Source organism: Amblyomma maculatum, chromosome 4 (assembly GCF_055883805.1).
Source record: "Amblyomma maculatum isolate TAMU_Amacu chromosome 4, ASM5588380v1, whole genome shotgun sequence".
NCBI classification, from domain to species: domain Eukaryota; kingdom Metazoa; phylum Arthropoda; class Arachnida; order Ixodida; family Ixodidae; genus Amblyomma; species Amblyomma maculatum.
The window spans coordinates 74,107,887-74,135,043 of record NC_139347.1 but is presented as its reverse complement, the minus strand read 5'-3'; the positions used below and the strand labels follow the sequence as shown (position 1 = coordinate 74,135,043).

The following is a 27,157-nucleotide window of genomic DNA, read 5'->3' as shown; positions in this document are numbered from 1 at the left end:
GTTTAAATATGTTTTCATTTCTTATTGTGTTATAATCGCGTCAAGTTTAGTGGTAACAGTTATCTCAATTCCACCTTTCAGTTGCTCATTTATTGTTTCTAATATGAACCTGTATTTTTCGCATGGACCCATGTTTTAAAGTGAAATATTATTTTTTTTTCTACTCGCTACGGCATACCCCTGGCAGGAACAAGTTGAATGCTTTTCTCATGCTCAAATTACTGCAATTTTCAACTCGACAAAACACATTGGGTAAGCTGTGTGTGTGATACCAATGGAAAAAGGAAAGTTTTAGAAACTAAAACTATCCTTGCTTGAGTGACATTTATTGGTAGCAGCGCGTATTCGGTGATTCTTTTAGTTTCGAGCCTTCAATGCTTGCGCTTATGTCGTACAATTTCAGCCTTATGCTTTATGAAAAGGAAGCAGCCATGTTGACGTGGAATGAAAAATGGTCACCATATTCCGAAAACTTTTACACTTTGCCAATGTGCTGTTCTTTTACAGAAGGCGTGCTTTTCGTTTTCTCCATTTATTACATTTTGTTCCTAGCCAATAGAAACTGTCAAACGTTTACGCCATGAGAATGTCACGGAATGCAGTGTAATTTGTGGGAGTTCAAACTCTTTGAGACTTTTAGGCTAAAGTCCATTGTATCTGTCGTTCAAGAAAAAAAATATGTAGACGCTGACGCTATCTGCCAGCTAGACGAAAAATCTTGCCAAGCAAGCATCTTTCGGAGTGGTTCCTGCGCTCAATGACCGCTGTAAAACAGAAGCAATACGCCTGGGATGTCAACAATGCAACATCACATTTCGCCTTTACCTCACCGCTCCTTAATATCGAATCCCAAATCGGATAGCATTTGTTCTTGCTCCACCACTTTGACCGGTCAGAAGAAAACAAGCAGTGTTTTTAGTATTGTTGCGATATTACTCCCCGGTTCTTATACTTGTTTATACCACCAGTTGATACTGGGTTTGCAGCAGTTTCTCCCCTCAAGTCGGCTTATTCGCATTCCCAACGTAGGAATGATTCCAACTTGGGCGACATTTTTCTACCCTTTTCCTATGTAGAATTCAAGAAGCGTAGCTTGTTGGGCTAGTTGGTGCATAGTTGAAGGTGAAAACCAGTTAAAAGAGGACACAATTAAAAGGAAGGAGTGCACAAAGACGACGCTGGAACGCAACTGAATTTTACTACATGGAAATGGTCAAACACTCCTTCCTTGTTAACGCGTCCTCTTTTCGCTGGTTTTCACCTTCAACTTTTTCTATGTGTTCCATTTTTCAATGAAATGTTCTCACACTGATGACCGCTTATTTCCACAGTGATGAAAAATAGTGATGATGTTTGGCATTCTGGAACTTTGACGCTGCCTAAAATGAGCTTGAAGCGCTTTTAAATAGATGGCTAGCGGTCATAGTGGCGGTGTGATGGAGCACCAGACAACTACTTCCGGCGCAGTGCCTACTAGGAAATGTTTTGACATTCGCCGCGTAGATCCACTTTCATGGCAGCCAGAAGTGACCTGCAAAATGTTTAGAATATTTCCGACTAGCTTACGTTCTGAAATGGGGTTTACAAACTCCACTCAGACAGTGCTGCATCCTCCCTTGCCGCATCCGTGTACGGTATTCGTTAACGTAACAAACTGACTATGTCTAGTGCTCTGCAAGCTATATAAACCCGCATTGTTTGGCGATGAACTCGGCCGAAGTAAATCAAAGAGCAGAAAGCAAAACATCATGGGAAGGGAATAGGCTGACGTTTTTATTTCCCGAAGCTCAGAGGTACAGCTCAACGCTTCTTGTCACTTATCGCTTCGAGTGGACTCCAGTCACATGCGGTGAGGCTCCTGAAGAATTATGTTTGCACCCTTCCGGTCCGTACATGTGCGTGTGCGACTGTTATTGAGCTTCTTTGGACAGTCTGAAGTCGTCTCCAGTCATGTGCGAAATGAAATCTGGTTTTGCAAGACTTGCAGAGTATTGCCATCTTTACGCCTGGCGAAAACACAGTATCGTTCTAAGCGCCCCGAAGCCTAAAGTCGTCAGATTGATAGCGGGGGCTTTCGGTTGCTAGGCGCCGTTCAATGCCGGCTGCTTTGCGCCGTTCACCTTCGCGCAGCTTTTGCATTACGAGCGACTTCCGCGGTGAACCGGCATCCCTTGGCGCCATGTAGCGCTCCAGAAAAGATCCCACGAAGCCCCTAGGCCCCACAGCCTCGTTGATGACCGGGATCACCACCCTGGCAGGACTATCCGAGCAGTCAGGGTAGAGCTGAGAGCAGTCGTGGACCTGAAGACCCTTGGACCAGGCGGCGAAGTAAGTGTTTTCAGGCGCAGGCCTTCCCCTGTTGCCAGAAAAATCAAATGTCATCAGGAAAAATGGGACTGAGAACAGAAAACAGAACCACTGTTTAAGAAAACAAAATCTTTTATGTCGTATCATGCATGTAGCTTTACATGCACTAATTTAGTCTTTAGGGACAATACGAAAACTCGGGACGAATAATTGCACCGGGCAACGCTGTATGAGCATTTTTATATTTTGCTTATGCCAAAATGCGAAATGGATGCAGTGGTACGCAAAACATATTTTGATTGCACAAAATTTATATTGTGATTAAACGCACAAATATTACATATGCCTTATGGTGCATATAGAAACACGGAAGCGGATATGCATCTTAAAGGGACGGACAAGCAACATAAGAGGGTGGTAGTTTGGTGTGCCTATTGATATGTAAAAGGTTTAAGGCAGCGCGTGTTACTTTTATTGCGTGGTCCTTGGGCCAAGAAGGTATTTCTTCCTTACGGTTAGGTTATTTGGATACATTTCACCATGCTAGTGCGCATAAAGACTTGGTCCTGGAAAAGAACACGTGACAAAGAACTCCAGGCGTCACAGCCAATGATTATCGTTTTAAAAAGTGTGATTTATCTTCACACATAAACTGCTCCGAACCACTAAGCCGAGAACGAAATTGAACTTCCCCAGTCCTCTTTCCTAGCCTCTCCCATTTGCAACATATAATTATTATTTATTTATTCGTTCGCGTTCTTTAAAATGACCTGTTGGACACTAGAATTGGCACGGATTACTGCGTGGTGTTCGCCTACGGCCGATGAATAATTTGGAAGTATTTCCTTACAGTTTTTATTTTCTTTTATTTTAACGTCTAGTTGTTGTTAAAGCTGCATGAGGCACACAAAAAGACTTCAGTATAATTGCTAACACGTAGTGTTTATTCACTGCAACATTCTAACCAACCTGCTTCAAGTACTCGAACGACAAAAAAAATATAAGTTCATAAGTATTATCTGCTCTATCGCCGTTTTTTTTTTTTTTTTCAAGCTGACGTGATTTGAGCATGAACTAGTCTAGCGGACACAACTTTGTGGTTCTGCAGCGAAGCCTGAGCAAAGGAGAGGAGGTGGTGGGCGTTTGTTCCCGTCGCCGGGATAATGGGCTACCTCATTCAACTCCCTCCTCACCCCCGTTACCCTTACTCCGAACAACATACGTATGCCACGGCACGGTGACAAAGGCGTGTCTCCTTCCCTTTTCTACCTATCTTCCACTGCAGGGTCAAGCAAAGCTGTCCGCGAGTACTAGACCAGAGCTATTGCACGGTTAATGAAAACAAAACAGCATTAAGTAGAAATTAAATTATAATTATTCGTGATCGTATGCAGATACAGCGGTAAATTACTGCAGAGGACACTTCTGACCTTTGCACGCGCTTCTCAACATATATTCTTGCAGATATAACTACCAAAAAGTATTTACACTATCAGCCGACCGGTCTGATTATTGTATTCCTGCACTCTTGTGACTCGATAGCAACATGTGCCGAAACGCCATAGTGCATCGAAATGCCAAATTATTCTACAGCTAAAGTGCTGGTGCTGGTTGTAGCGGCTCTAATTATTTTAACTAAGATCGAAGCGCCCAACAGACATAACTTCCTGAGCATGCGCGAAGCCCCTTCGGCGGCATTCTTTGCTGACCATGGTAGGCGAAAATGTTCACTGCACGTGCTTTTCTCAGAATATCAGTACTAAGATCTGCTGGAAACGTTGTAGGCATGAAGCCAGCATGTTAAACTTCGTCTCACTAGCTGTGTGTAGCCCCATGAAAGGCTGGGGCGACATGGTCCAATCAGGATTATGTGCACTACAATAGGGAAATGTAGTAGTCCTAGGCGACTCTCGGCCCCCGAATCGGTGTCGGGGACAGTAGGAGCCCAATTATCTATTGTAGTGCGCAAGGGCGAGAGGCACATAGAATTACAATTACCTATTATAGCGCCTGTGATACTGAATGGACCAAGTTCCCCTTGCCTTTCCCAGTGCTGCAAACGTCTTCTGAGAATAAGTTTAGAGGCCCTAGTGAATGCATGCCTGGTCCCTGCCTGTACTGGCATCAAGGAAACAGGCACGGCCAGGCTCCCCTGCGTTCTTTTGTTGCAGAATCAAAAGATAACTACAGCGCGGAAGGTGTCACGCATACAAGCGTGAATCATGCGTGGACGAAGCTATCGCTGCATTTAACTGCTTTCAGAATTAGGGCACAGCCCAAGTGAAAAAGAATGTTTGCAAAAATATGATAGGAAGCCTCGACAGACTAGGGCGGCTAACCATAGTATATTCTTTACCCCGTGACCCCAAGAGCTACTGGAAAAGGGTTCAGTTCCAAGCGCTGATCGCACGTACATGCGTCCCACATACCTCACAAGTCCTTGCCAAAACTTGGACAGGGGGAAGATGTACGTGAGGGTCCGGGCCGCCTCGCAAAAGACGCGCTTCCGGCAGCCGGGGTCGAAGCTTATGAGCGTCGGCGAAGAACGGTGGCGTCCACCTTGCTGCACGGTTCCCAATTGTCGCCAGGACGGCGGAGGTCCGTCGCCAAACCTTGTAGTCATCGTCGTCGGGGCGGTGGGTGTGAGTTTGTCGTCACGTTGTGAGGTATAGGAACACCGGCTGTGGAAATCGCACAATGATCACATTAAGCCCCCAAACAATACAATAGTAAGGTAGTATGACAGCATGCTGTTTCGCGAAACACCGCAGGACTATTTCTATCGAGAATTTTTTTTGTATCGACCTGGAGCGAAGATGACGCCTCCAGTAACCGCCAAACATAATTCCTTTGGGATTGAAAGCTGTCCACTGTTCTAGTTAGATAAATAAAGAGCTAAGTATCATGCCACAAAATAGGCTCCAAAATTACAATGCCTCTAGCTTGTTTGGTATGGTTCAATTTCAAGACTGATTTTTAATTTTCAGCGGAGTAATACACATGCCGCGTACCGTGACCCATAGATAGCAACTGCTGCTTTTTATGCCGTATTCTACTACAGCACGCACGACATACACTTGCTAGGGCAAAAAATCCTCAAGATGTCGTCAGACCGGGTACCTTGGCGTCACGCTGCCGTGTCACCGACATTTACCTGGCATTTGTGCCCAGCACGAATTTGCGGTTGTGCACCAATAGCTTTATTTGAGGAGTTATGCTTGCACTCCAGAACACGTATCACTGGGAAGCGGAGCTGTAATTTGAAGGAAATGTACGCCTCCCACCACGAGCAGAGACAGCATTTGAGGTTATCGCTAGTGCCCCTGCCCTTTTAGGGTGTAGATGCCCTGTGTACTCCTCGCTATATTTTCTTTCCGTCGGTCGCAACTCGGGTGCTTCAGGAACCAGATAGCATTTTCCGGGGCCTAGAATATTGTCGCATTTTTTAATGAAGCACTACCCCCTATTATTAGTGCAATCAAGCGCGCTGATTCAGCCTCGAAATCTTGCTACAAAATACGAGGAGCGATAGCGCGTCGTATATCTTTGTAGGCTGCTAGGCGGTCGCTGCCTACCATCACGTTGCCTACCGTGGAGAAATATCTTGCGGCGTCACCACCACTTTGGATAAAAGTCTGCCACGAGGCACAGTCCCTTTGTGGGATCAGGTTTGAGGAATGAACAAAGCTTTAGAGAGGAATACAACTTAAGAATGCAGCCGCGGATGCTCCTTTGACCAGATGACAATGGCGTCGATCGATCCTCAAAATGTGGTGATTCATCTCTTAGTGTGAAATCGCGGGTGAATAGCATGTACACTTGTAAAGTGGGATTAACCCTGACTTCATGAGAATCGTTGGACCACACTGGCTGAAAAGCTTCCTTTCAGATGTATTTGCCTCTAAAGTGAAGTGGCATGAAGTCGACCACGTGGTTCCTGTAACTATAAAAACGGCGCCGGCAACATTCGCGGAGAGTAGTTGGAGCTATAAAAAGGAGTCGAAGCTTGCCAACCGCACAATAATACCAGATTGAGATTAGTAAGATTTATCTTGCCGGACACATACTATTGTTTACGTATACTGGTTTACCGAAGCCCTCCCATGCAAACGCAGTGGTCGTGATTGCACCCACCCCTGTTAATGCGCGTGCGCAGGAGGGGCCCAGCAGTCCCGCATACGCCTACGCTAGTACGCCTGTGGCAAGCTAGATCTCTTTAGTTAGTTATATGGGTTTTCAATGCGTATTAGCGACTGTGGCTATCACGCGCTAAACACAGCCAAATCTCTCGAATGAAACGGATACTGAAAGAACTACGGAGACAGTATTCAAACAAATATTTCATTTGCTTATACTTTGAAATGACTGCACATTAATTTCCTTGCAAGTGCAGTGGTCGCTGCAACCGGTACACGTCGGCACCCATGCGGTATTAATGTTTGGTGCGGAAAGCTTGGGCGAATGCAATGTCGGCAAGCCTGACTTAGTAACAAACAATGCGGGTCTTTTTGGCATTAGATTAGCAGAAATAAGCAACTTTTGCACAAAAGCATGCCAAATACACAGTTGCACTTAGCAAAATATAGCATCGCATTTATGATTGCCACACCACAACATCACGTTAATGCGCTCTTGCCGCAGCGAGCTGTCTGTCGAGAACAATAATAAAGGCTCCGCAGTTTCTCTGGGAAAAGGTCAGAATTTTGCTTCGTCTACTGAGACAAAAAATCTTTTGACAGAACGTTGTTCATGGTAATGAAAAACCGTCAACATTTTCATCTTCAAAAATCGTGTGAAGTCAAATTATTGCGAGATACATTTCGAAAGAGGCAAAAAGTGACATTCGAAATTGGTACGCATGCCACGAATAAAGGTTTTCTATGATCCATCGGCAGCCCCAAAATACCTTTTCACTATAAATTTCAGTTTCCGCAATGATGCCACGTTCCGGCTTATAATTTGCTCTCCTTCAAACGAAAGCCCCTGTTTGGTTCCACCACGTGGTCGGATGTTGCGTTATAAGCTCTAGCATGACACTGCATGGTGTCCTAAAATTACAGGAAGGTCCCCCCGGCACGTTGCTAATCTTTATGTTTCCCGCATTTTAAGCCCAACAGACAATGCAATCGGCTTCTCCAATTAGCCGCCATTCTAAAATTGAAACGGCACGTTCTCCGCTTGGGGAAGCTTGTGCCTGAAGGCGCAGAGGAGTTCTCTGAACATTTTTCCGCATCTGGAGTGAAAATGCGTGGCGCCAAGATACTCGGACCTTCATATTATGTAAATCTCTAAAGAGTAATTACGAAAACAATGGAAAAAAAACTAACAAACCGTTTTCAAAAATTTGCTAGCAAAAATACTCACATGCGACGGGCGTGGTCGCCATGGCGAACAAGAGACTCCAAGCAAAACAATGCATCGCCAGCATCTTGGTAGAACGCAGTTGTGTCAAAATATTCCGCACCACTGGAGGCTTCCTATCCTGCGGCTTGCTGCTACCACACGCGCTGTCAAAGTGGTCCCAGACCTTTCGTTACAAGCACTGTATTTTGGTAGCATATAAAGTAAGTCTAGTTCACAGCACAGCCAGGCGCCACTTGTCGGAAAAGATGTGCAGGCCCTGCCCTCTCACTTTCCGCACCCTTCTTGGCTTTTGTGCCTTCTAGGAAAGCTGGCTAGGAGAGAATGACCGGTACCAGTGTAGAGATAAGATCGCCCAACAAAAAAGATAAGTGGTGGTAGGGGGAGAGTCCCACTGTATGAAAACTGGCACTGGACAATGGACGCAGCTTGGTCGGAAATAAAACACCTTAGGCATAACTCATGTTTCTATTGTCGCCATCTGTTCAATTGCTTTACCCTCCTTTCAAGACATAACCCCTGCATTTTGGCGCCATTTTTCAACCTTGAATTCATGAAAATCGGCCCAAGTGTAAAGATAGCACTCAGGGGAAAAAAAAAAAAAAAAAACATATATACAATGAAAGCAAGTTTAAGGCATGATCACTCGATATCTTTCTTGTCTAACGACGTCCAGGGTGTTTTCTAGAATATTCTGCGGAAGTGAAATACAGTGTGCGTAAAATGTATTTCCGATTCGACTCATTTTTTATACCCATTATTACTTTTTTCACTTTTGATTCCGTAATTTTTTATCTTGTTCCTTAGAACAGCAGAGAAACGCTATCTCGCGATCTTACGAAAGAAGACGGCATAAAAAGAATCGAAACAAACGGTGCTCGGCATATCATTCTGCAACTTAGATAAAATTTTACAAATATCCTCTTAATGTTCGCTTACCTGATTTTGCCATGTGATTACGCGTTTTCTTGTATTCTAGTGACTTGGGTCTTCTTCCTTCCCTTTCAAACACAATATTATATATTATTGCTTCCCTATACCTAGACATTGTCTAAAAAGTGCCAAAATTTTCTCCTCTTAATGTCAGCTTTAGCCTTTCTTTACAACTCTGAAGTCAATTTGGTCAGTATTTGCTTTTGCCAGTGAGTATTTTCTGACTATTCCAATATTGTTTAAAGTTGATTTATAATCATTTCATTCGCTTTGAAATTTGTATATATTGCAATCGGCCATTAGTTCATTGTTTTTCCTCAATGTAGTATCGACACTACATCGATATAATTACCTCAAAATCTTTGTCACTCATCACGTTTAATTCTCTTGTCTCAAACGTCCTTATATTGTCCCTTACGTTTTGCCACGCATGATTAGAACATTGCCCGCCCCATATCACCTTGAGCTACTATGTTAGTTGTGTTTCCGTATGTTTCCAAGGCAAGTCTAGCGAATTTTCTCTGCTTTATTTCAAGCGTAAATTGGTGGCACATTCCGAGCACACCGCGGCGTTCGAGGACGTCAAGCCCTGTCAACTGCGCCTTTCCAGATTTCCCTGAAAAACTGCATATTTTTATAACCCCAGTGCCAGTGGTTCTTTATGGCTGATGGTTTTATTCTTGCTTTCCTTAATAATTTCTGACATTCCCAATTTCTCTACCATCATTTATACATATGTAAATATACTTCTGCGCCTTAACTATAAGTAAATCTATTTTGTAGTGCGATCGCATTGGGCTCTTCTTTAAGACATATGACTTCCGTTTTTTTCTGTGCTAAACCTGAGTTCTAAAACTGCGCGCCCTTTTTACCAAAAACGCCTGTTAAGTCTTTAAAGGTATCTCGTGCAGTGGGCTAGCGGAATCACGGCTTCTTTCCAGATGGTCCATTTCCCGCCACGCAAGAATATACATCAATCCGCTCGTTCATAACCTTATCACAACCTCCCAGATGTAGAGTATATACAAAAGGTGCAATGCAGGAAGTGCCAGACTAAACCTTCTTTTACCGGCAACTCTTGCTGTTCCATTCATTTGCGAAATCACTTCTAGCCTAACATGATATATTTCACCGATTTTCGGATTCCTCTTTCCGTCCGCTTAGAAGAATGTTGATATGGCAATAACTAAGCCCATGCATCTTAACAGTAACGTGTAACAGTAACTTATTGTCGTGATGAAGGCAATAATGCTATGTGCTTACTGCGCATGTTCAAATGGCACAAAGCATTTACAGCCGGCCGTGGAGTAGTAGTAGTAGTAAAAACATTTATTTTAACAGAGGAGTTCAAGGCACGCAGGCCCCTGTTCCCCCGCACGGCCCCACTACAGGTCGTGCCCACTACACTCAAACGTTCATGTTCCTACGCTTCATGACGTCGGCAGCTCGGTCTGTGGCGGTCATTTGCCGGACCGGGTCCTCAGAGCGTTGCAGGGTCTCCCATTCCTCCCAGGTGGTGAAGTGCTCCAGACCCCGCGGAGGAGGATCCGCCGGGCATTGGAATAGAATGTGGGTGAGGGTGGCAGTGGGGTAGTTGCAAAGGGTGCCGGAGGGGTCGGTGAGAGTGGGGTGGTAACGGGACCTAATGTAAGGGGATGGGAGGGTCCACGTCTGGAGGCGGCGCCATAGTGTTTGGTGGTGATTGCTGAGGGAGGAGTGAGGTGGGGGGTAGATCTGTCTCTCAACCCGGTAGGCCTGAGTCATCTCTTTAAACGTGTGCATGCGCTCTCGGGAGAACTCCGACGTGGGGACCGCCTGTGCCCGGCGTATTAGACCTCGGGCTAAGCTGTTGGCGGCCTCGTTGCCAGGGTTCCCCGAGTGCGCAGGCACCCAGATAAGCTCCACTTGGCGGGGCGGGTTGGCAGTGGGCGAGGTCAGTATGCAAAAAGCAGAAACATGAATTCGCCCACGTGCGAAATTTAGTAGTGCAGTTTTTGAGTCTGTTAGTATATATCTAGCTTCCGTGTGGGCAATTGCAAGGGCGATCGCTGCCTCCTCGGCCACTTCTAAGGAGGTAACAGAGGGGAGGGGGAGAGTTGCAATGGACTGAAGGGTATTGTTCACCGCGGCTGCCGCCGCCTCGTCGCCCGAGCATGCGGCGTCCACCCATGCGGCATCCGTCTCGGAGCCGTAATAGAGAGATTTAGCATACCGTGATCCGCGATCCGCCACTGCGACCCTCTACCTCTCGTGGGCGGGGCGCACAGGCTGATTGGTTCCGATGCGGCAGGTCAATGTGCCGGCATCAAGTATGTGGCGCCATCTATCGGCATCAAAGTGATCTGGGCATGCGCAGTGAAACGCGCGGTGGCTGATCACGGTCGCGGATCACGGTGTGCTAAATCTCTCTAATATTAAAGAGTTTTAGCTTACCGTGATCCGCGGTCCGCTACCGTGATCCGCAACCGCGCGTTCCACTGCGCATGCCCAGACCCCCCTTGACGCCGATAGATGGCGCCACATACTGGATGTCGGCACATAGACCTACCGCGTCGGGACCAATCAGCTTGAGCTGATTGGTCCCACGTTTGATAGACCCACGCGCGGTAGAGAGTCACGGTGGCGGATCGCAGATCACGGTAAGCTAAATCTCTCTATTTGTGGAGCGCCTTTGCCGTGGAGACATCCAGCCCAGCAACTGTCTGAGCCCGCGTCGACAACGGCTGCGGAAGGATTGTTAGTGATTGTATACGTGCGTGTTTTACTGAAATCTAATCATCATTTAAGTATCTGTACGGTTGCAAAAGAGTTAGAAATTACACAGTCATGAGAATCACTCTCTTGGTCGGCCGCAGTTCCTTTGGAATTTCATCGATTTCGCAAATTTCCAAGTGTTGAGCCACTGCCATTCCGTGTCGCCAAATTGACGGCCTTCGATTCCGGCGTGTACCGGTCACAAATCTATGTGAAGTGGCTTCCGCAGTTTCTGGTATTCTTCCATTGAAAGTACTGCAGATAAGGGAAACAATACCAATGTTACACCTCCTCGAGTACTGCATTAAAACGGGCATGGCACATTCTACGCACTGCAGCGAAGCGCTCCCAGCTTTGCCCGAGCCGCACTGCTGAGGGTTTGCATCCCAGGCATTTTTTTTTTCCTGTGAACGTCTCTGTAGTCACTTCATTTGGTATCATAGACGCAGGGATGCGCTCAAATGCCTTCTACCAGCTTTTTCGCAAGAGGGTTTGAAACGCGCGTGTGGTCGCTGTATGCACAGCAAGCCGTCATCTTTACTCCGGGCGAGGAATGCTGGGATGCGTGGCTGGCGTTATTTGCGAGAAATGGCGACATTGTACCGCACCGCCTCGCGCTGGCTACGTCCGTCACACCATGTCGTTGGGCCTTTGCCTTTTGGGCTGTCTGGGCTCTGCCATATTGTTCACTGGACAGTCGTGTGCACCCCGCACAAGCACCGTGGAAGCTGCAGCGAAACCAAATTCCGACGGTCCAGAGAGGAGGAATTTCGACCACTCCCTCGCCCGATGCGAAGGTTTTTCGTCGACGTAAAAGTCTCCGAGATCGACGAGCGCACGCGCGTCTGTTCCGTTGAACTATATTGGCGCCGTGCCAAATGAAAAAAAAAAAAAAGAAAAAAAGAAAACAGAACGTATAACTCACTAATTGTCTGTGCTGAAGGTTACACGAGGCAAAGCGAAAACTCCGTGCACCATTTATAGGCATGAGCGTGCCCCAAAAACACACCAACAAAGACAAATTGCGCTCAGAGTGTAGTGGCGAAAGCGAATATACTCAGGTAACAGGTTCATGCTTCGAGTGGCATGAGCAGATTGGGGCCTGGCGGAGGCCAGTGGCTCTAAAAAAAAAAAAGAAAAAAAAAGCTCTAAAGGCCGCGAGCCTTGCGTGTACAGGAAATCCTCCGTGACACGCAGGACAGCATTCTCCGTGCTCGTGTTGGTTCCGACACGAGCTGAAAAAGCCAGGAGTGCGCAGAGCTGGAGTGAAAACAAAGTGGTTGCGTGCGCTGCGGGCAGAGAGTACAGTAGCAGCGCACTTATGCCAGGCAAGCTGAAGTCGCGGCAGATTAAACACAGCGCAGGTGTGCGCGGTCACACGCCCACTCCGTCCCGCTAAATCGATGCATGCAGCGCATACATAGGTTGTCGACACCTATCCTAATTCCTCGAATCATGATTTGCTTTGGTTTATGTGGTTGAAAGTCCCATAGCCGTAGTGAAGGGCTCCGGAATTTTCAACAACCTGGGAATCTTTAACGCGCGCATACATCGCACAGCACAGGGTCGCCTTGCTTTTCGCCACCATCAAAAAGCGGCCGTCGTGACCGAGATTCGATCCCGCATCCTCGAGTACAGCAGTCGAGTACCCTAACAACTGAGCCATCGCGGTTTGGTCAACGAATATGGTTAACTGTGTTTGTTTTTATATCGCGTTGAAATTAAGCGCATGGTACAACTGCTGTAGAAAGTGAAAGGAAATGTTAGGAAAAATAATTAATTTCATCATCCTCATTCCATGCACCCTTAACTAGGCATACGCACTGTAATCATCATTTTGAAAACAACACAGCGCACAAATAAAAGTGAAAGGGATTCAAAAACATTAAATTGGTTCAATTCTCCTTTCATTCACCTTCTACAGCTCAGTTCTCATTAAAAATTACAACTGACTCTTATTCACGCCCAACTTTTCAGATTTCGCACGAGTTTGGCTGGATAAGATCCGTATCACTGCACAGTATTGGTGAGGCAAAGTACGAGTGCTACACAGGAGAACACAAACAGTACGTGCAAAAGTGGCCAGGAAAAAAAATGTATGATGAAAAGACTGGAAGCTAAGAATGGGTGGTGGGAAATCGTAAGAGGTGAGAGCTGACGTATGAGGAAAAAAGCTCAAGCAACCACTTGGTTGGGCTATTTTCTGGAAAACGCGACTAGGCGTATGGTCAGCCAATTAGTGAGTCGTGGCTTCTTACTCGTCAAGGTACCAATTACTCCCAGTGCTGTGATTTATGCTACGGGCGGTTAAAGCACCTTTGAATTAGATGCACTGTCTTCGTCGCACAGCGTATTGCTCAGTTAACCGTATAGCGACGTTTCTTATAGCGGTATTCGGTCGAAGGTGAAATTTAAGAGAAATAAAGCTGCTGCTTCTGTTTATTGGCAAGATAATAGAGCTCTCACTGACAGGTCGAACTAAAATTCCACTTGTATTGGTGCGTTAAAGGAAATGAGGACAAACAAAAGCGCAAGTGAAATATATGCAAGAAAATTCAAAGATATCGCCTGATGGTAAAATGGCTCCTTAGGATGTAAATGGAACAAAATACTTTCAGTTAACGACTTCAGGTAAGTAAGCTACATGATGCGAAAAGAATGTATAGTGAAATACGCGACACGTAAAGCTTGAATGAACATCATTTTAAATATAGTGCCCTTAATATCATCCCTCGAAATTGTGATCCAATTTTTAAAAGATTTTGCGAACGTAATTTTTTTTTTTTTTTTTTTCAGATTGTAACAGCGCACCATAACAATCAATATATCCGCAGATGCTTCATACTGTGAAAGTGGAATTTAATAGATCGATAACCATTCCAGAATTTTTTTCGTAGACAACCCGCAAATGTCATCATCATCAGCCAGACTTTACCCATTGCAGGGCGAAGGTCGCTAACTTTCGGCCGGCCCCTACTAAGCTTTCCTTTCCTTGGAATTCAATTTGTTATCCTTACCTACCATCGGTCATCCGCTCTCCACACATGCTTGATCTGCCCAAGCCCATTTCTTCTTGATTTACACTAATACGTAATCAACTCGAGTAATTTTTATGCTCCCCTTCTGCACGCTTCCCATACCTTAACGCTACGCCTACCATTTTCCGTTCTATAGATCTCTACGTTGTCAACTTAATTACAACTCATTTCATTAGCCTCCACGTTTCAGCCCCATAGGTAAGTACAGGTAAGATGCAATTATTATATGCTTTCCTCTCGAGCGATACCGGTAAGCTGCTATTCATAACCAGCGGGTACTTGCCAAATGCGCTCCATCCTAATCTTATTCTCCTAGTTATTTCCTTTTCATGGCCCGCATCTACGGTTACTACCTCTCCTAAGTAGACACATACACATACCATTTCCTGTGCTTTGCTACCTATTGTTCCTTCCAGGGGCTTATGAACATTACCCCAGTCTTCTGCTTATTATCAATTGGACGTCAAATAATTTTTCGTAATTAACAATTGCTATGTATAAGGGTAATTATATCCCGAGCATTTTTTATCACCTGGTTAACAGTATGGATATGATTAAAGTAGAGTGCCCTTTCCGAAAATTCGCTCGGTCATTTGGTTGATCGAAGTCTAAAGTTGCACCGCATCTATTAGTGATTACCACAGTAAATACATTGTACGTAAATAATAGTAAGCTGATTGATCTGTAATTTTAAGTCCTTAACGTCCACTTTCTTATGAATTAAAATAATGTTAGCGTTCTTTCATGGTTTCGGTACCGTCGATGTCATCAGGCATTGAGTATGCAAAGTGGCCAGTATTTCTTGCACGGTAATTTTGCGGCAGGATCGCAATTCAAAAGGTTTAAGAAGAGCGTTTTGCCTTTCTCCTTAAAATATTGACCAATTAGACGTTTCTGCATAGTTATTTCTCCATATTTCTTTTACGCGCTCAAAGCGTGCGTCATTTCTTTTGTTGTATACTGAGAGCACAGCTTTTGCTGCTCTGGCCTTTAAGCCCCCGCATAGCGCCACCTTCTCATTCGGCAGAAAGTACCGCTAAAGAATTGTTCCGCAAATAAAAGAAAGTTCATTGAATGGGTAATTTGTAGCCTTGATGCTTGTACCGCGAGACATGCCTACTGGGCTTATATAATATTGCTTTACCCGTGTACCGAAATCCCGACCGCAAACATTCCCGTGTGTGGAGATATGCGCTAACTAAAACCTTTACACTGGGGCGGAGAACTCATGACGTATCACTAATACGGCCTTTTCCTTGTTTCGTTGTGTAAATGGCTTCAACGAGTGCATGTTCTCTTTGACTTCGGCTTTCCAGTAAAACATTACACATCGATATGTGGGCCCGCTAGCGAAACGATTATTCTTCGAGAAAACTTCGCACTGTTCTGGAAAGTGGAAACCATTTTTTTGCTAATGAAACTCTTGTGCTCACTAAGGCGCTCATAATTTAGATAACTCTCAGTTTACCCAACGTGTACCTTGAAACATGTAAAAGAAAACTCGTGTAAATTCTTTTTCTTCAGGCTACGTGGGAAACTTGTGAGAGTTTCGGTGCACGTAAGGTGCGACCTCCTGCCCGAAATGCTACGTTGCGTCTTGTGAATGGTTCTTCAGATTGCTATCTTTCGAGTTTTTCAGCAAGGAATGCCTCACGGCTAATATGAGAGGTGTGGGGAAAGCTGCCTTCTTCAACCTGGAAACAGCAATGTAGAGTTTCCGTGCATAGCATGGCAACAGGAGTTTGTCAGTGCTGAAAAAATACATTGATATTTGTTTTCCCTGTTGAAATCCTTAAAATGCTTTGAATTATTCGGCAGGAAGGTTTTTCTTTTTTTTTCTTTTTGCGCGTGGACAGTATTTCCAGTAGAATATTAAGACAATGGCTATATATTTCAGTTGGTAACCCATGTTCGACAGTTCAGGAGTAAAAGTGAGTCATGAGTAAAGGCCAGATATGATGTACCTTAAATACACCGAATCTCCGACAGTCTAAGGAAAGAGGAAAGTAAGTACGGAGCAGATGCGATCTTCTCTGCTGCGCGAAAGTTTGCTGGATTGTGCTCACATAATAGTGAAATACGATGTAAGAATGCGCTGTAAAACACCAAATTTGTCATGTATCCTGCAAGAAAAAAGTTGTACATAAGTTCCCGAGTACATATGAGAAGGTGTACATGGGGCAAACTCAACGTCGTCTTAAGGAGCGCAAGAATTCATTCAAGGTCACTGACAAGCATGCTTAAGGAAGAATCGTGTCTCCTGCGGGCATCTTTTATTGTAGTTGTAAAGGGTACTGGAGAGCAGGGAGAAAACAGAGCGTGAATTCCTAAAAGCCTTTTACATCAAGAAACCAGAAGAAAACTGCGTTTATGATAAGTCAGTGACTCTTCGCCGCAGTGAAACTGTTTTTCTTGACGCATACCAGCAAACATATGTAATTTTTTCTCTTGATTCATTGTAAACCCATGAATTTTGGCGCTCCGTACTTTGGCGCATGAATAAAACGACGCTATATAAGCGCTCTTCGTAAAGTCAAGGCTGCTGCAGGTTAGCGCTCGTCCTTTCTCCTTTCTACATTCGTGTTCCCGTTTTGTGCTTCTGTCTGTTTCTGAATATACACCTACACACAAACACGTCCAGCTGTATGAACTTCTGATATTCTCTGTTCTGCAGAGTCGTCAAAACTTTAGTTTTAAAGGCACAAAATTGTCTACTCTAAACACAAGAAAAGCTTCTTCATCACGTTACAACAAATAAAAAAAGAAATCAAGAAGGATGACGCAGAAAATCTCTATTGATCACGAATACGCTGCAACGCTCTCCAAGATTCGAGGAAAGTAGAAGAGCGAGAACAAATCAAAACCGACAAAGCAAGCTTGGTCCCATTTCTTGGTGCGGGAAGTTAATTGAAAGCTCTTCGTAGCAACAGACTGCCCTTATGTGATATAAGTCTAGACAATACACCCCTGGTGACGATAACAACAAAATGCATCGCTATTGGTTTATGGGACAGGTAAGCGCGCTGGGCTTTTACGACCATGCTGTAAAACGGAAGCGGTGCGGAAAACTAGCAATGCAAACACATGAATCGATTTGCGGTGCATTTTCTGTGGGGAAAGGTACATACCTTTCTCCACTTTTATGGAATCCTCGGCGCTTTTTTTTTTTTTCCTGATCTCAAGCTTTATGGGCGATTTTTTGTTCAAACATCGTTTAACGACGCCTAGCGTTCACGGACTCTCGTTTAAGGCCTGACTGTTTCACATTATTCTGCTATTTATTTTGGGTTTTAAAATCTTATGCTGTACAGGCAACGTAGCTGGTAAGGAGCCGGTAGAAAGACGAAGGCCCGTTCCAAGGACTGCGCAATAATGAGCCATGTTTAAGAGCCCTTTTTGCCTCACATATATTGCGACCTCTTCTTGTCTAGATGGTTCAAAATATATTCGATAAAGGTTACGATAGGGTCTCTTAATATATCATTTAAATAATAGCGTATGCAACGTAGCACTCTTATCATAAATCTATATGAAGCACATATAAAAGACTTGGTTCTCAAAAGCGCACCCTGTTGTGCCGAACGCTGTCACCCTGGCGTACAGCTCCGTACTTCAGTTCGGAAAAATCGTCTAAGCTCGGACAACGGAAGAGACTCGTCTGACATGCGGTACATGGTTAGACACAGCTTCATAAAGTTTTTTTTCTTTGATTTCGAGGTTGTGTTGTTAAGGTTCCACAGAAAATATATTTTTTTTTTTGTTTTCTGTTTTGGTTATCCGCTTCAGGGGGTTCACTACGTCCGCCTCCTTACTTAGTAAAAAAACCGATCCACACATTCCTTTTGTGAAGAGGAAACGATTGCGCTAAGCATCGCTTATCGTAGAGAATTGAATAAGGGACCGCATCGCCTGGGAGGCCTACATAGGGTCTCCAGTTCTGATGTGCAGAACGCAAACTCCATTAGGCATCTTCGCCAGCGCCCACCCCTGATGCAAAGTAATCCGAACTGCGGGGTACCTTAATGCTTGATAGGATTGGGAGCCTAGTAGTGCCTCTTGGAGGAGTCGACGATTGTTTCTCCTCTAGTTATTAGCTGCTGAGTTGTGCCACCTGCCTTAGAGCAAATGATTTGTGTACGAGGCATTCATTTCGTCCCAAGTTAGTTTGACCGCACTGTCCCAGGAAGATAATATTGTTACGTGGAAACTCGATGTATTTACAGTGTATTTACAACAGCCTCAAGTGGCATAGCAGCAAGCAGCAACACGGAATCAGTCCCACTTCTTGTCATCACCTTGTCCCTTCCGCGAGGCAAGATAAGGAAACACTTCGTCTTCCTCATCGCGTAACATGACCCCCCGGCTGTGTAAGCGTCGTCCCAGCGCTAATCTGGCAAAGAAGGCTTCAGGCGCGAAACATGGACAATGTCAGTAGTGGGACGAGAGGAGGAGGACGCGGGCACAAGAGGGGCAAGTTCATACGTCACGTCAGTTACTTGGCGCACCACCCGATAAGGGCCACTATAGGGGGACAAAGGTTTCTCGGAGAGGCCAATGTGGCGTGCAGGAGACCATAAAAGAACCAAGGACCGAGGGTCGTAGGTTACGTGGCGATGTCGCCTATCGTAGGAAGACTTCTGAGAAGTCTGAGAGGTATAGTGAACTAGAATACTTTCTAGTGGCGCGAACGACGCCGCTGGGGCACGCCGTTTCTCATTGACGCCGCCAGGTGGCGCAACTGCAACATCTTCTAGTCAACTTTTCAATGCTTTCTTGCAATAGTGCGACATAGTATCGATACTTTTGCGCGTATATATAGTAATAAGTGCTTATTTTTCCCTTGCTGATGTATGTAGACCTCCACCTATGTCAGAAGTTTGGCTTTTCATTCGAAATTACTGTTTTTTTCATGGCTGCACTAGTGCGAAAGCGCTCTTATTTCGCTGGCGTCCGCTACGGCTCATGCGGGATGAGTTCTGTACTTATGTAACTTTCTGAGCCCCGCAGAGCCCGCTTTATTAAAGAGAAAACTCAACTGTCAGCAGCAGACTGGTAGCAGAGTGGCCAGGCACTGTGCGCATGCACGGATTCTCACATATCTCTGTTCAGCCTCGCGCGTCGCAGTAACTTTCCTTTAGCCAAATAAGGATGGATAGTAAACTGCGCTGTTCGGTATTCACTGGTAACCAGGAAATACTGACTTTAGCGAGAGATCTGCGTAGCATTAGGAAATTTACCAAATGAAAAAGTGAGGAGCAGTTTCAGGATGTTGTTTAATGACAGAAAGTGGTCACGAAAAAAAAAAAAAACTACGTTTTTTAAACGAGCCATCCGACGATATTCTGTGGATATTCGCTTTTGTTCACTTCAGGATGTTGTTTTTTGACAGATAGTGGTCACAAAAAGAAAAAAAACGTTTTTTGAAACGAGCTCTCCGGAGATATTCTGTGGTGTTACCATTATTCTCTGTTCACAGCAGCAATATCTACTATAAACCATCGCTGTAAGCCAGGTGCTAATTAAAATCCTTTCATCATCTCATATGCATAACATATATGCCAAAAATACATACATGAGGAGGGCAGAGCAGTTTTATTTAGGTACTTCACAAGGCTTCTCCACTGCTGTTTTATTTTATTTGCATGGGACACAAGCCATCAACAATGAGTTGTTTTGTGAAATTATTGACTACATAAACAGTCCTAACAATGAGTTGTTTTGTGAAATTATTGACTACATAAACAGTCCTAACAATGAGTTGTTTTGTGAAATTATTGACTACACAAACAGTCCTAAGAGCATCCATCTGCTCATCTTCAGGTGCTTTGAAGCTTGACATTGCGCTGGTTAATGCATTTTGTGAAAAAGTGCATGCGGGTACTTAAGCAGTGATTTCAGCTGCACCAATTTGACAGTGGTCAGAGCACCCAAGTTAGCAGGTTTGCTTGGCCAGTAGCATATACTGTGTACAAGCTGTCTGCTTCAATTTAGACTGAAGCAGGTTGTAAACACATTCTCAAGGTCAGCCACAAACTGGTATCTCTTGAAGGGTACAAAAGGCCTCTGTTGTCCTTAAAATTAGTAAAATTAGCCAAGTTTAATACATGTGACATCTTTTTCTTTTCAGAAAAAGATTAAAGCCTTCCTCACAGTTAGTCTGAGGTAGGATTTGAGGTAGGATAGAGAGACCACAATTGTATACAGCTGCCAGCCAACTGGCTCACCCCAGGCAATGTTTTATTTTGAAGTTAAGTAATTAGTAATTATTTTTTTAATTGACTAACTGTTGCCTTTAGACAATAGCTGTGTTTACAGAATATGAGAGCGCCTTCTAAAACCTCCATTCCATTTATTTCCGATAAAGAAAGCCTCATCGTTTTTCCAAGCTCTAAAGAAAGCCCGCGAAATACAAAAATTATCAGCCTGTATAGCGCTGAGACTGGGCTGTTGAGTCACGGCCGCAGCTAATTTCTGTCACTCAAACCATGCACGGTTGGGAGCACAACAATATCGATCGTAGCGCATGAATGCGTCAGTCCCGTGATTTTTTTTTTTTATTTCGCGGACTTTCTATAGAGGTGGGAAAAACTATGCAAGTGAGGTTTTCTTTATCGGGAATAAATGAAATGGGGGTTTCAGAAGGTCCTCCCCAACTTTGCAAATCACATTTATTTGAACGCAATACTTAGTAAATTAGAATTGCAAATTGAAAAATTGCCTGCACCGTTTTTTTATCGATATTTATTGCCTTACGGCATCAGTAGGGTATGATATGAAGGATGATTAAATAATTAAATAAATATGCCAGCTAGAGATCCAAGGATATACCTTGACTACGCGGAATTTAATTTAATTTAATCTGAGCTGTCTGCTTTATTGAGCCAGTGGTAGTATTCGAGATCACGCAAACAGTCGAAGCTTTCTTCCCCCGAAGTCTTCCTTTTCTTCAGACCTGGTGCGCCAGGTGGCTGTCAGCAAGTGGTTTCTCTGGCCTATCTTAAATGGTTTATTTTTAACCCTTGGCTGAAGTTAACTTGGACACGCGGTATAAAATATGTCGGCTATCGTTTGGTGCCACAGGCTTAATAGCAAGAATCTGCACTGAGCACAACTCTCTGCAAAATCAATATTGCCCACATCCAGCCTTGGCTTCACGGGTTTGACGGTATATATGCCGGACAACCCGGCAAGAGTGTATAGTCACCGCATCAGGGGCCAGTGATGGCTTTTCACGCGGTATATCCTCACTTCTGCCGTTGATCATATATGTGCGTAGTCACGCAGCAGGATGAGATGCGGCTTGAAATGATGCTCACACACTGCCAATGATTCTGTGAGAGGCTTTTCCTGCCTTCACAAGCATCGTTTCCACTTTGTGCGATGTTTATTGTCCCTCGGAGCAGCAAACAAAGGTAACTGGAGCATCCGGATAGCCGCGTTTCGGCATCTCGGAGCAAAACGGTGCGAGTTGGTCTTTTTCCTGGCCATTTCGAACATCGCATGGTGCTTTTGAAGGGCTGAGATGTCTTAGTTGCTGTGATGGAAGGCAGAACTGAAAGTTCGAGGGCAAAATCGCAAGAATGTGCAGACAGCACGGCGCGCCAAGCCTTGACTTCCCTTTGCGGACGCGCACACGGTCCTAGTAAACGTAACTGCAGCGCCACCAGCGGCGGTCGGTGGCGTCCGGCGTGCAAGAGGCGCCCATTTTCCTTCCGTTCGCGCCACTAGAAAGTATTCTAGTTCACTATACTGAGAGGCGAGGAGCCGGCTACGGGCTACTTAGCGCGCTTCAGTGGCTTGCGCAACGGCTTCACTTGCGTAGGTAGTTATGGGGCGGCCAGCAGGAGGAATTAGCGTGTCCAAAGGTAAAGCGGGGTGCCTGCCAAAGAGCAGGAAGAAGGGTGAATAACCAGACGTGTCGTGCTTGGAAGAATTGTAAGCAAAGGTCACATATGGAAGAGCGAGGTCCCAGTCTTGTTGATCAGGTGATACATACATGGATAACATGTCCGTAAGTGTGCGGTTGAAGCGCTCGGTAAGGCCGTTGGTTTGGGGATGGTACGCGGTCCCGAGCTTATGCTTCGTAGAACATGAGCGCAGGATGTCTTCAACAACTCGGGACAAAAAGTAACGGCCGCGGTCGGTGATTAATTGACGAGGAGCGCCGTGATGGGTAATGACGCTGTGTAGAAGAAAGTCAGCGACATTCGTAGCGCAGCTCGTGGGTAAAGCTCCTGTGATGGCATAACGTGTTGCATAATTGGTTGCCACTGCGATCCATTTGTGACCTGACCGTGAAATCAGGAAGGGGCCAAGAAGGTCAAGCCGAACACGACAAAATGGTTCCAGGCGCACGTCAATAGGTTGGAGAAGCTAGGCCAGCAGACGACAGAGTGCATGAGCTTGTGGAGGAGAAAGGTCCGGATTGATCATCTTGGCATAGTCTTGGAGACTGGAAACTTCAGATAAAGAGCAGTCAGAGGAGGGCGTTAAACTGGTGACCACAACGGAGATATCACATTCATTCACAGGGCACAGAGTGGCGAGCGAGATGCCTTGCTGAAGGGGCTGGATTTGCGACGCAAAGTTCAAAACAGGGAGGCATGTTTGGTTAGCGGTGAGTGTGACGACGGTATGAGCAAGGGCAACGCTTCGGGTTAGGGAAGCATCAAGGGTTGGGGTAACGTCCACCTCATCGCGTAACAATATCTCACGTTTTGGTACTGCTGGTGAATATCAAGAGAAGCTATAGAGAACAGTACGTTCAAACGGGTTTTCTAGCTAAAATGTCTCATGAATAACCTTAAAATGTGTCCTGAATATTGTATTATTGTAATATTCTTATTCTTCATTGCTATTTTTATATACAGTCTTAAATAAAACCTGAAATAAAGATATCAATATTAAAGCGTTCTAATCTTTATTTAATTATCGGCCTAAATGGCGCACGTAACAGCTATTTAAGCCAAATGTCTACAAGCCGTAATCATAAGCTGCATCCAACGTGCCTAGCTCGTGGTACCCGTGGTAAAACAGTAAGGGCCCGTATGTCTTGGTCGCTTTCACTATACCGCGCTGAGGAATCGAGGTTGGTTTAGAGTGATTCTGGAGTTAATTAAAAATTATTAATACACTACTGGTCCTTGGCGATTTGGGGCATAAAGTTATGTCACGTGAACATATTATGTCGGCTGATGCTGGAAAAGCGAAAGCGAGGTAAAAATTATTTGATATACACAGAGGCTTCAACAAAATCCACTAACTGTGCGCAGACGTGCCGACTGACTTTTGCCGTTCTCGTTTCTACCCTGTTCATTATTGCACGCTGCGTGCGTGAAAAGTGTACACAGCGGGGCCTGACTGGTGATGCAAAAAAGACTCATTAATTAACGTCTTTCCTAATTAAACATTCCAGTCCGTGGGTGGCAAATCACTTTCGGAGGAGGAGGGGGGGGGGGGTCATAATGCTGGTCCGGAAGTCGATACTTCTTTAAGCAAAACAAAACGCCTGCCTTTCGGTCCATAGCGAGTGAAGGGCTTAGTTTTTTTTTTTCAGTTTTTCAATAATATTGCGGAAGAAACCTGAGAGGAATAAGAAAATCCGCTTTTTTAAATTGCATGCAGGCAGCGTTTTCCAAAGTTGCATCAGCCAGAATATATAAGTTGCAACCAGAACTAGGAAAACAAAGCTTCAGCTGCCTTCAGCCTATGTTCTTTATATAAAGAGATGCGTGGTCAGGATCGACTTTTTCATTCTAATCTACTTTCCATTTTTACTGCCTTAATTTGTTGTGGTGCACTGAGGCGGAGAACGACTAACAGATGAAGAATGGCTAAGAGAACTTCGACGACAAAAACGTAACTTATGTTGGGATAGGAATGTGCTGCTGGCATGTTGCAGCTTAGTTAGGGTAGTTATAATGCATTATTGTTTGACGTCATTAGAACGATGGCATTTGATGAGATTTGATCAAGTGCGCTGTATTTTACATATTTTGCTTTTTCCTTTAGCAGACGTCTTCTTGTTAACAGACCACACGTCACATTGTACGGCAAGGTTGAAACTACTCTAATAGCGGACCAGCATGACGCATTGCCACTAGGGACGAAAGGGATTGTACTTAAACGCCGCCTGTCAAGCCATGTCGAAGGTATACATACGTACGTGCTTCTTCTGATCAAGAGAGTTAAGGCTCACTTAGAAACAAATTAGCATCTCTAGTCCGTTTCAAGGCCGTCTAATTCACGATGCTGTTTCGACTGCACCAACCAGAAGATTTGTCAGGAAACTGAAAAAAAGAAAACTGCCTTTCTTGCAAGCATCACATTATGGTGAGGGTTTCGGACTAGCTTTATATTAAAACGGGTAGACACCTCTGCTTAACTTCGAGCATTTCCGCACTTTACTGCGACCATTAACTTGGGAATCCACCTGCGCGCGATAATTGTTTTTGTTGTTGTTCCTTAGCTCATGCCACATGCCCACTAGGGGGGATTCTATAACTCCATTTCTTTCTTGTCGATTCTGTTACGAAACCCGAACATTAGCTATGATATCAAGGTTCGATGCAAGTTACGTGATGCTTCGATTTTTTTTTTTTTGAAAATTATTTCTAGTTCATTCAAAACGAGAAGAAGTAGCAAAAATATCGTCACTTTTAAGCATGATATTGTAACAGCACGGAAGAAGATGAAGTTTAGAAGACAGGTGAAGGAGAAAGACGTTGAAAAAGGGACTCTCGTGCCGGACGCGCTGCCGTTGACCAGCTGAGCTCCCTACGCTATCGTCTTGTAGTTCAGCGCTCCGACGTCTTACCCCTTCGTAACAAATTGGTGGAGGTGCGGGGTACGACTACCCTCAAGACGCATCCTCAATCGCTGGAGCTTCGTCGGAGCCGTCGCCTCGCTGGTCTCCCACCCTTTTCAACAAGAATGCAGCAGACAACCGAGCAGCCCCGAACATCAACACGGGACCCTCTACCCTCGTCTCGCGATGCGCCGCCGACCACCACGAATGCGACGCTACCATTTCGCGAGCCTCGTTCCTTTGCCGGCCAAGCAGGGGAAGATGTTGATGACTGGCTCACTCATTATGAACGTGTGAGCCGCTATAACCGCTGGGATTCAGTGGCTAAACTAGCCAATGTAGTCTTTTTTTTGACGCAAACCGCCTTGATGTGGTATGAGAACCACGAGGACTCCCTGACAACTTGGGAAAGCTTTGTCGAAGCCATCAAGGAATGTTTCGGTGACCTAGCTGCAAAGAAGAAACAGGCAGAGCAGACACTTGCTCAGAGGGCCCAGGCAGCCGGAGAAACCTGCACCACCTACATAGAGGCCATACTCAAGTTGTGCAAGACCGTCGACAGCAGGATGACTGAAGATGATAAGGTAGGCCATCTGCTCAAGGGCATTGCGGAAGATGTCTACCACTTCCTAATTGCCAAGGAAAACTTGAGTTCGGTCTCTGACGTTATCCGGCACTGCCGAACATTCGAGGCCCTAAAGACTCGCCGCATTACACCGAAATTTGGACGGCTCGCAAATGTGACTACAGTGGCTAGCATTGAAGAATCGCCATCTCAAAGCCTCCTGTGCGCCATCCGTGAGATTGTTCGAGATGAGATGTCACGACGTGAGCAGCTTGTCCGGCCCAATGGCTTCGGAGGGGACGTATATGCTCGTCCAACTTGTGGGGGTGCGTGCCCGCCGATGTCCGCGAATGTCACCGACTTTGTCTGCCGCGAAGACTTATACACTCCGCGACCAAGGCCTGAAGAGAATTTCCAACAATTCTCTTGCCATCAGCGTACAGATCCTCGCTCTTACTCCAGTCGTACATCGCGCCGACCGCCGGACAACTACATCGTTCCGGAACCACCATCCGGATATTCGTCGCGGCCTACCATGCAGGAACCAGCTGACACGCCACTTTTTCAGCGACCTCTTCCGGTGTGCTACCGGTGTGGTGCCGCGGGTCACATTTCCCGCTACTGTAATCGGCGCACATCGTTTCGGAATCCCCCGACGGCACCGAACCGACGCATCGTCCAGCCCTACATCGACAACTATCGGCCAGAGCATCCTTCCCGGAGGGGCCGTTTTCAAAACGAAGGGCACCGCAGCCATTCGCCAGCGTCTGACCGTAGTGTGACACCACCTCCGTCATTTCGTGTGCGCCGCTCCCCGTCTCCACGGCGCCGATCTCCACCACCAACGCAGGAAAACTAGCCAGCGCGGCCAATGGAGGTGAGGTCGCTGGACAATGTGCGCTGCTACCTATTATTCCTCCATCTGTGTTCATGTTAAAGAACAAGGTCAATGTGATTGTTGATGGTTTGCCAACGATGGCGTTGGTAGACACTGGTGCTACAGTTTCAGTAATGAGTTTAAATTTTAAGAACCTTTTGAAGAACAAAGTTATGTTTGTTTGGGACAAAACTTCAAATTTTTATGGAGTAAGTGGAGAGTTATTGTATCCGGTTGGGGTATGCAGCGTTAAAGTTTCCTTGGGGGGCACAGTGTTTCCGGCGGAGTTTGCAGTACTGCCCCGATCTACACATGACGTAATCTTGGGAATTGACTTCCTGCGTATGTGCGGCGCTACAGTTGACTGTCGAACGGGAGAGCTAAGTGTTAGTGGTTCTCTTCCTCGTGAACTTTTGGAAGAGACATCAAATTATGAAGACGTTTTGTGTGTGTGTGATGAAGTCGTCATACCGCCACATTCAGCAGTGTGTGTCCAGGTGTCCTGCTCCCGTGCT

General features: G+C 45.4%; 2 protein-coding genes across 2 annotated transcripts in view; one reads left to right on the top strand and one right to left on the bottom strand.

The window, feature by feature from the left end:
* Positions 1-27,157, top strand: part of CngA (Cyclic nucleotide-gated ion channel subunit A) — a 100,300-nt gene that overhangs the window by 49,962 nt on the left and 23,181 nt on the right. The window lies entirely within an intron of this gene.
* Positions 2,029-7,693, bottom strand: LOC146191419 (uncharacterized). Its single transcript, XM_084600324.1, has 4 exons — positions 7,672-7,693; positions 5,898-5,961; positions 4,737-4,988; positions 2,029-2,356 (listed from the first exon to the last, which is right to left on the bottom strand). The coding sequence occupies exons 1-4, from the start codon at positions 7,691-7,693 to the stop codon at positions 2,029-2,031; spliced, it is 666 nt and encodes a 221-aa protein (XP_084456450.1).